Source organism: Olea europaea, unplaced genomic scaffold (assembly GCF_002742605.1).
Source record: "Olea europaea var. sylvestris unplaced genomic scaffold, O_europaea_v1 scaffold617, whole genome shotgun sequence".
In the NCBI taxonomy this organism is placed as follows: domain Eukaryota; kingdom Viridiplantae; phylum Streptophyta; class Magnoliopsida; order Lamiales; family Oleaceae; genus Olea; species Olea europaea.
This window is the reverse complement of record NW_019264523.1, coordinates 216,460-227,510: the sequence shown is the minus strand read 5'-3', so window position 1 is coordinate 227,510 and position 11,051 is coordinate 216,460. Positions and strand designations below refer to the sequence as shown.

At 35.1% G+C, this 11,051-nt stretch overlaps 1 protein-coding gene across 1 annotated transcript; it reads right to left on the bottom strand.

Moving 5' to 3' along the window:
* Positions 1–5,220: 5,220 nt before the first annotated feature.
* On the bottom strand, positions 5,221–5,940 carry LOC111389724. The gene has a single exon (XM_023014669.1). The coding sequence runs from the start codon at positions 5,938–5,940 to the stop codon at positions 5,221–5,223; it is 720 nt and encodes a 239-aa protein (XP_022870437.1).
* Between the last annotated feature and the right edge of the window lie 5,111 nt (positions 5,941–11,051).

Here is an 11,051-nt window from a genome sequence, read left to right as displayed (position 1 = left end):
TTAGAGCCAAAAGCGAAAGTTGTAGGTCCTAATGAGAAGATGACCCCAGTATATATAGACGTGAAGAAAATGTGTTATCAAAGAGTTGAAGTCAAAAGGATTTGGTACCGCCCTTAGCTATGTTCATCTCTCTCTCTCTCTCTTGTGTGCTGTGTTTTGGAGCGAGATGCTGAACAATTATAAATTTAGAAAACACGCGAAGTAAATTTAAAAATCCGTCTTTGGAAATGCATGAGGTATAAATTTTAGGGTTTTATCTAATTTAAGTTCATATTGTTCTTGTTATTGAATTTTGGTATTAATTGGTTCTATGAATTTAGTTCGATTTTAATGGTTTAAGCTTCTGATGCTTCGAGTGAGAATTATCATTTCAAGCTTTCATCAAATAGAAGTAAGAGTACAAATTATGAGTTAAGATTTGCTGTCCAATTTTATTGTCTAAATGACTGTCCATCCATTGAATTATTGACACGTCATCAATAATTAACATATCATCTCAAATTTACCATCGTTAACTTTACGACTAACCAATCAAATTGATGACATGTTAATAATTCATTGGATGAACGGCCATTTGGACAGTAGAATTGGACTGCAGATCTCATCTCACAAATTATTGTTATTTAAAAAGCAACTAAAGAAACTAGGAGAATTATTACTCTAGTTGTATGTTTATTGTGCTGTAGTATATGGAATTAAAGAAAAAATACGTATAATTACATAACAGAATTTAAAAAATATAAATATATACACGTAAAAATTTATTTATCTTTTTTGGTTTTTGTCTAATGTCACGCCCAGGGACGCTAACATAATAATCACATATAATAAACTATTGTTGTAGAGACGATTACGAGTCATTTCCCTATTAAAAAAGCATCTTGAGAGAATAGCTTGGTTCACATGAAGCTGAAGAGATTAGCTGACAGTCAAATTTGATTGAATACTTTGGGACAGGTGGCAGCTAATGGATCGTTTTGACTTTTTCAAAAAGTCTTTGAAGAAAGGCTACTCTAATAGTTGGTGTATAGTTGTTACATCCTCTACCAATTATAAAGAAAATTTTCCATGTTATATTGCTTGCTTCAAAGGATCAAATTCCAAATTGCTTTTGCTCTGGTGACCACGTTAACTTTTCACCTGGTGACCACGTTAACTTTTCACCAATGTGCACCTGTCAATATTATAAGTTTTCAGTCTAAATTTTGGTAACATTTGTTACTGCTAACGAAATCATAGGTTTTGAATTTAATATGTTTTTTTTCAAAGCAAGATTAAATGATATGAAAAGAATACCTTAAAGACAAGCAAAAGTAAGTAAAGAAATGAAAAGTAAAGTTACATTGACAACCTAATACCTTAACTCTAGTATACTTTTTGAGAACTAAATTCATGACAGTTTTTTCCTTTTAATATAAATTTATTCACTTATAGTCTGGCTATTAGAAGCTTACTGTAAAAATGGTTCTCTATATTGATGTGTTCAAAGAGTAATATTACAAGGAATTATATACATAATTTGTACAATGTAATTAATCTTCCATAATTTGTCTAATTCCTTTAATTTATCAATTAACAATGTTGACAGATTTGTATCCGTTAATACTCCACCTCAAGTTGGAGTGTGGATGTCTATCACACCTAACTTGCTGACATGAGAATGAAAAGTCGCTTGTCCCAATGGTTTCGTAAAAATGTCCGCAATTTGTCGTCCAGTGTGTACATGTGTGGTTCTAACTTCTCCTCTTTGTATCTTTTCTTGAACAGTATGACAATCCAATTCTATGTGCTTTGTACGCTCGTGGAATATTGGATTCGCTGCAATGTGAATTGCCACTTGGTTATCGCAAAACAGTTTGGCTGGTTCAGGGGGTTCAACATGCAAGTCATTTAAAAGATATCTCAGCCAAGTAAGTTCACAAGTGACGGCTGCCATTGCTCGATATTCTGCTTCAGCAGATGACCGTGACACAGTGGGTTGCTTTTTGCTTTTCCAAGAAATCAAGGAACTTCCCAAGAACACACAATAACCTATAACTGACCTTCTTGTAGCCTGACAACTAGCCCAATCGGCATCACAATAAGTTGTGAGTTTTAAAGAACTATGTGTGGGAAAAAGGAGGCCTTGACCTGGTGCATTCTTCAAGTAACGAATGAGGCGAAGAACTGCATCAAGGTGAGGTCTTCTTGGAAGCTGCATGAACTGACTGAGAGTAACAGCTGAGTATGTGATTTCCGGTCATGTGATTGGTAGATAAATCAACTTCCCAACAAGTCGACAATATCGCGTTGGATCATGAAGAGCATCACCATCCATTGGATTAAGTTTCAAGGTCTGCTCCATTGGGAATTTTGCAGGTTTTGCACCAAGTAAGCCGGCATCTTCCAGCAGGTTTAGAGTGTGTTTTCTTTGACAAATGGTGATGCCTGACCTAGATCGTGCAATCTCAACTCCTAGAAAGTATTTTAATGGTCCGAGGTCTTTAATTTTGAAGCAAGTGTTGAGAAAATGTTTAAGATCACATATGGCTGCCTCATCATTCCCTGCAATGATCATGTCATCGACATAAAGTAAAATGGCAGTATAAGATGTGTTTTTAACCTTCACAAATAAGGAATAATCGGCTTTTGATTGTTTGAACCCAATGTTGGCAATGGATGAAGAGAACTTGTGAAACCAGCTTCGAGATGTATGCTTCAATCCATATAAAGACTTGTTGAGTCGACATACATTATTCTCTCCTTGTCGACTAAATCCAGGTGGAGGCTGCATATAAACTTCCTCAATCAAATCACCATGAAGGGAAGCATTTTGAACATCCATTTGGTGAAGATGCCAATTTTGAACAGCAGCAACAGCTAAGAGGCAACGAACAGTAATGAGTTTGGCAAAGGGAGCAAAAGTTTCCTTGTAATCTATGCCCTCACGTTGTGTGAAACCCTTGGCAACAAGCCAAGCTTTATATCGTTCAAGAGAGCCATCTGAGTGATATTTGATTTTGTAGATCCACTTGAAACCAATGGGATGGTGACCAACAGGTAGAGGCACCATCGTCCATGTATTATTTTCCTCAAGTGCTCGGATTTCAGCTTGCATAGCATCAACCCATTTAGGATCAGAATAGGCTTGCTCATAAGATACTGGTTCGACCAAATGAGAGATGTTGTGTACAAATTTCTAATGACCATTGGAAATAGATGAATATGAAACATCCCGTTGCAAGTGATACCGTGTGTAGACCATAAAGGGGACTGGCCTGGGAGCGAGGAGAGCAGCATGGTATGGTTGGAAGTCTTGGAATTTGGATGGAGGTTTGGTGAGTCGTTCTGAATGATGTAAAGGAGGTGGTGGAGAGTGTTGGTTTCCGTAATCTGGTCTGAGTGAGGTTGTGGTGCGAAAACTTCAATGTGTTGAGTATCTGGTGGAGGGGTCAGTGAAGTGTTAAAATCTTGCAAGGGGATTGAGTTGATAGGTTCTGGAGTGTCATGAGTGGGGTTATGTGTTGGGTTCGATTCCATAGATGGGTGTAAAATGAGGGAGTTGGGAAGCACAGGTTCATCATCTTGGTTTTCAGTGGGTTTATGGGTAAAAGGAAATGTGTGCTCATGAAAAAGGACATCTCATGAGGAAATATGCGATAAGTGTCAAGGTCAAGGACTTTATATCCTTTTTGTCCCTATGGGTAGCCAAGAAATATGCACCATTTTGCTCGAGCGTCAAATTTATGCTTAGGATTGGGGTTAGTAGCATAACAAAGGCAACCAAATGCTCGAATGTGTGAGTATGAGGGTGGTTTACCATGAAAAATTTCGTATGGGGTTTTGAGGGACAATAATGGTGTTGGTAGTCGGTTAATGAGATAGCATGCCGTTTGTATGCTTTCTCCCCAATATTTTAACGGTAAGTTTTCTTGGAAATGAAGGGCTCGAGCAACCAAAAGGTGACGGTGTTTTCTTTCAACAACTCCATTTTGTTGAGGACTGTAAGGGCATGTGCGATGGAAAGTTATGCCATGATCATTGAAATAAGGTTGCATTGATAAAAATTCAGCCCCATTATCGGAACGAAATGTCTTAATCCCACAATTAAATTGAGTTTTAACCCATGTGAAAAATGATCGCAATAAAGATTGTGCTTTAGATTTAAAAGTCATAAGATGAACCCATATAAAGCGTGAAAAATCGTCTACATTAATAAAAAAATACTTTGCTCCAGAATGAGAATTTATTTATTAGGTCCCCATAAATCACAATGGAGTAAATCAAAAGGTGCAAATGATGAAATTGAACTAGAAGGAAAAGGTAAACGAGTTTGCTTTGTTAATGGGCAAACCTCGCATACATGTTTGTTATCAAAACTTATTTCAGGTATGGATTTGGACAATACTTGGTGGGTGTGGTGGATGGATGCCCAAGTCGTTGATGCCAAAGACTAGAGACATTGTTTACGTGAAGTGCAAGGTGCGGATTTTGATGTGATGAAAGGTAGAAAAGGCCGTTTTATTGCTTGCCCAGGCCAATCATCCTCTTCGTGTCCACGTCTTGAATAACACAAAAATCCGAAAAAAAGGTTACTGTGCAATTCAACGCTTTAGTAAGTTTGCTTATGGAGAATAAATTCACCCTGAATTTTGGCACATGTAACACTCCATCAAGTTTCAATTCTTCAGATAATTGGTAGGAACCAACAGAATTAATTGGTGCTGTTCTACCATCAGGTAAGTTCACAAAATCATATTGATGAATTAGATTTATAGGTTGTAGATGGCAGATATGATCTGTGGCTCCACTATTTATAATCCAATATAAAGTTGTGGGCGAATTTTGTTTACCTGCGGCATTTGCAAAGGCATTACCATTCATTTTGTTCAACATGGCCATAATTTGATTGTATTCCTCACTTGTGAAGGTTCGGCCTTCTTGTTTGATTGGCTGCACTTTTTGAGCATCTTCTTGACTAATGCTCGAATTATTTGCTGCAGCCCTCCTATTCTTCGGCTGGATGTTTTTACCATGAAATTTGTGGCCAACTGGAAAACCATTCAAGTAGTAACAGTATTCCACCATGTGTCCCTCTTGATCACAATACGTGCATTTGGATGTCTTTCGGGATGCTCCTCCAGTGCGAGAGGAAGTGATTTCACGTGAGCTACTGCCCTTAAATGGTTTGCCTAACTGATTTACAGCCATGGCTTGAAAATTGCCGTTGGTTCCTTCATGTCATGAGGCGACGTCGAGTTGCCGTTCATGTTGCAGGGTTATGGAAAAGGCCTTTCGAGTATCCAGCAGTGAACTCATCATTAATATGCTTCCTCTAACTGCAGCATAGGTTTCATTTAATCCCATAAGAAATTGCATAAGTCTCTCCTTTTCCATTCTTTCATTGACTTTCTTCAGTCCTCCACATGTACAGGTAAATGGTTCCTGATAGAAGGCTATTTCATCCCATAAAGCTTTCTTTTTGTTGAAGTAGACGGAGATTGAATCTGAATTTTGTCGGTGTTCAACAATTTCTTGCTGAATTTGGTTAATTCTTGATTCATTCCCTTGTGAAAACTGATCATAGAGATCTTTCCATACAGTCGATGTCAAATCCATGTAAATTACGCTGGAAGCAATGTCTGGACTCATAGAATTCAGGATCCATGGCAACACCATATCGTTGCAATGTTGCCAAGAATGAAAAGTTTTATCTGTGGGTGATGGAATCTCAATGGATCCGTCGATGAACCCGATCTTATTCTTTGCACTAAGACCGATGCGCATGGCTCGACTCCATTGTCCATAGTTGTGTGGTTCAAGGACTTTGGAAACCAAGATGAGGCTCGGATTATCCGAACTGTGTAGAGTGAGTGGATTCTCATTCATGGTGAGGCTCGAATTTTCTGAACCGTGTTGAGTGGTGGAATTCTCATTTATGATTTCTGTGTTGTCGGCCATTTAATTTAATGTGGTTGCCGGAGGTGTTTTTGGTTTATGGAGTCACCAAGATCGGTGCTTTGATACTATGTAAAAATGGTTCTGTATATTGATGTGTTCAAAGAGTAATATTACAAAGAATTATATACATAAGATTTGTATCTATTCTAGGAAAATGAAATCAGTAAAATGTAATTAATCTTCCATAATTTGTCTAATTCCTTTAATTTATCAATTAACAATGTTGACATATTTGTATCCGTTAATACTTACAAACTAAAATTTAAATAATTATTGGCATAATGTATATAAGTCATGGCTATGTATAACAATCCCGTGGAGATTATGTTGGCAAATAACTCAAAAGGTCAAAATTCCGTTGTGAACTTGATTCCAAAAAAACCGCTCTAAAATGTCTGAGAAACACTTGTTTATCTCCGGAACCCTAGTTCTCAATTATGGCACTCTTGACCATCCACGTATAAATCAATGACGAATGATTATTTCTATCTTTAATCATTCGCTGAAAACAAGTCTGCGCCTTCACATCCACAGGTATGCGTGGCCCCTTTTATTTTAGACCACATTTAGATTTGTAGCATAACATGCTTTGTTGCTTTTTCTACAGTAGCAGTCTATCCAATTCAAAGTCGTTAGAATTCAGGTAATTGATCCATCCACCGTTTAGCTAACGAAATATGATGATGCTTGGTCAAACATTAATTTATTGTTTTAAATCTACATACTCAGATCTTCTGTCTCAAAAAGGTCAAAAATATTGCTTCAACGTATATAGTTTGCTTGTCTTACATGGTTACCTTTTATTATTTACGTACTCACTATTCTTGTTAAATAATTAATATAATATGATTTAATTACTTGGAGAATTAGACAGATGCACCAAGTATGAGATCACTAAGTGGAAAATTTACATTAATTAAATGATTTAAACTTCCAACTTCTGCCTCCATTCGGGTTTCACGAGACATCTTCATGTTAATCTCTTCTAAATCAAAATTTAATTAATTATCAAATAAATAAAATACAAATTGGACACTTGTCTGATTTTTGCGCGTTAAAGAATTTACGTGTCTAGCAATAGCATTATTTAATGTGTAATTCATAAAAAATTTAGGGGTTTGTACGTGGAAGACTTTCCTTAAATAGCCTCCACCTCATTTAAGTTGACGCACGATTATTAATTTAATTGGATTCGATTAATTATGAGCTGCCAAAGCGTGGATAAAGATCACTCTTAGATTTCAATGCAGTCCATGAATATTTGTTTATAAGGTGCATGCACTTATCTTAAAATTTGGGATTTAATTTGGGAAGCTGCTGAGTACCCTGAAAATATTATATTGTAGAGAAGTATAACTCTGTGGCTATGTAAGCTGTTGATTTTACGTCAAACTGCATGTATGTAAGTGTACAGTTGCACGGCGACAATGATATGTAAGAGGAGCATGTCAATTTAGGGGTGGCAATGTCCGGTCCCCCACTGTATTTTAATAAGAACAAGAAGAAATTATGCCACATATTTGATCTTACTCTAAAATTACTGCATTAGTGTTCATTCAAGGGTGAAGCTAGAAAAAGATTTTGGTGAGCTGAGATTTAAAAATATATATATATAAATGAATTCACGCAATAAAAGATATTCTGCAACACATAAGATCTAATTTAAATTGTTAAATTTACGACATTTGTAACAAAGCAGATCAATTACTAATTGGGCAAATACAATTATTAAGTCTACATGGCTGTCCTTGCCAAATCGAAGATTTATGTTTAGGAAATTTAAAATGGGGAGAGCATGAGTAAATGTTATATAGTATATACACACCAATAAAAAACAAATAAAATACATAATAGAGGAAATTATATAAAAGCAGGCATTTCTCTCCTCCCTGACCATCCCTGCATTGAGAAGCGCCCACTGTCGGCCAACGCTCTAACATCGGGGACTGCCGACAATTCTCGGATGAAGTTGATTCCCTGCGATCGACGACGCTGCGATAGGCGATCGGTGCGAACGGCGACAAAACTATGCAGCGGTTGTAGGTTTGAACAACAACTCTTTGAACAGTGACTTGTGCTGGCGTGGGGAGGGGATTTGTGGTTTTGGGGTGTTATCTCTTTCACTTTCCGATCTGTAGGTAGTGATTTTGAGGTTTTGTTGGTTGTATTTCAAGATATTGGCCATGGTTGTGGTGGTAATGTTGGTAGTAGGATCTAATTGTTAGTGGATTTGGGAGGGATGTGGTTGTAATATTAGTTGCGGTGGTAGTTGTGGAAGTGGTGGCGGTGGTTGTGGTGGGACGCCATGGGATAGGAGTGTTTGTTGGTGGTGTGGTGGTAGTGCAGCAATGGTGGTGTTTCAAGTTGGTGGTACTGTGGGTGCAGTGATATTGGTGAGGTTGAGAGGTGGTGTATTGTTAGGTGTGTTTGGAGGTGTTTCCTGGCTGTCGTGGTGGTCCTGGTGGCTGCGATGGTTTCTGCTGGTGGTTGTGTTGGTCGTGGGACTGGTGAGGTTATGGGTTGGGTATTGTTGGTGTGTTTGGTGGTGACGATCGTGGTGATTTCTGGTGGGGACGATTTTGTTGGTGGTGAAGTGGTGGTGGTGTTGTGGTTGTGATGATGGTGACGGGTAAAAGTTGTTGTAAGTGGTAGTGGTGGCATTGGAGTTGGTGGTGGAATGTAACCGACTATTTGACCTGTGACCAATTGTTGGTGTTGGTGGATGCGGTGGTGGTGTTGGGATCGAACGTTGGATGTCTATAACCAACTATTTGGTCCCATCTATGACTGTAACCATAAATTGTGACATTAAAATTCGATCATTTGTTAATAAAAAGCAATCTGTGACCATCAAATTTGAAAATATATGGCCCGTAACTTATAGTTTTTTGAATTTGTGACCAATGATGTGAGCTGTGACCTACAAATTATGATTTGTGACGTCGAACAAATCTGTGACTAATTAATTTGATGATATGTGATCAGTAAATAAATTTGTGACCTACAATTGTGAATCTATGGCTATTAACCATATAACTATGACTTTATTATCATTATTTATTAAATATTTTTAATTAGTTAGTTAGTTAAAACCTGATTTTTGCATTAATGAAACTTGTGACCTGAATTTTGAATTATGCATACTTAAAACTTCAATTATAAATGCTTCCTACTTAATAAATAGGGCTATAAATGGATTGGATATGGATATGATCTACCAATATTTGATCTGATAAGAATAATTCATGGATCCGATATGATTTGATAATTCAATGGATATTTGATTGTTAAATTCATATTCAAATTGTTATGTTATCGAACATTCAAACTAATAGTTTGATATGAAATATTTTACACGTATTCTTCTTCTTTTTTTAATTATTATTGAAAAGAAGGAATTCTCAATCTCAATACAAAATGTATTATATATATATATATATATAATTTGATAGATTTGACATTCTTCATTAAGGCTCTATTTGATAAGGCTCATTTTTCATGGAAAATCCACAAAAAATGCATGTTTGATAGGTATATTTTTCTAGACAATTCATTTTCCCAATTTCATGCCACTTCAGCCATTTTCCACCAAATTGATGATATGGTGAGAATTCATTTTTTAGGTTGTTGGTCGATTTTTTTTATTATTTTTTTGACAATGAAAACAAATTATATCTCTAATTGCAAAAAAAATATTTTCCTTTAATATCACCATGTAAAACAAAGTCAAACAAATATCAAAAGATAGATGATTTTTTTGACTTTTTTTTTTACAATAGAAATAAATTATGTCCCCAATAACAGTAAATTCGATTCTTTTAATTGACAATTTTCATGTAAAATAAAGTCAAATGAATACCAAAAAACACTTTTATTTCAACAATTTTCATGTGAAAATTATATCAATCAAATACAATAATTGACAATTCCCAATAAAACAATTTCTAGGTGATTCAGTTCCCTGAAATTCGTTTCCTTTCCGCTCAAATTTCATCTTTGCAATCAAACGAACCCTGAAAATCATAAAGTATAATAGAAGTTTCGGAATGGAAAAGAAAAATGGTTGTATAATAAATTATGCGGTAATATATAAAATATATATTATTATTATAACAAATCAGATTAGGTATTGTTATTGAAATGAATTAATCCATCCATATTTGCTCCATTTAGTTAACTGAGTATTAACTGAGTATTGGATTCGAATTTTGATCGGATTATCGAGTTCAAACATTAAATTCATCTCTTATTAATTTCATCGAATTCGGATCAAAATTCAACCCATTGAAAATTCTAATAATAAATACTTTTTTAGGACACAAACCTATTTTCTAGATGTCTTGGTGGTGAAATGGTAAACACGCGAGATTCAAAATCTTGTGCTAAAGAGCATGGAGATTCAAGTCCTCTTCAAGGCATAATATTCCAAATATTAATTGAAAATTTTGACCAAAGCACAGCAAAAAATACATGATTATATGTCAATGTTTACAAAATACTATCCAACGTGGTCATCAGCCTTCTATGCCAAACACATTATAATCACACCCAGAATGAAAAAAATCAACCAAGAATATTGAGAGTCCAAAGAAATTGAACTTTTTTACACGTATATTTGATTCACTTCAATAATATATTTATAATCAGATTAATTTATAAATAAATAAGTATTTAGCCAATATTCATTTTACTAACAAAATTAAATATAAGGAAATTTTTTTACTTATAAGTAAAAATAAGCATTATAAGAAAATATACATAAAAAATTTTAATTACTTTTAAACTTAGTCAAACATGTTGCATCTTATTGTTAAAATAAGTCATTCATTTTTAACTTTAATTGATAAAATTTATTTATTACAAAATTAAACTTATTCAAACATGCATTCATCCCCTATTTGACAACTATTATTTTCAAACTTTTTTCACACATTAAAATATTTTGTATGTAAACACAAAATTTTTCTTTACTTTTTAGCCAAAATTCTCCAAAAAAATCACTATTCAATATTCTATTTTTCCCAAATAATAAACAAGGGCCAAATAAAATACCTAATTTGGTAAATATTCACGTTGCATAAAGGTGAATTAAACTCAAAACCACCCAAAAC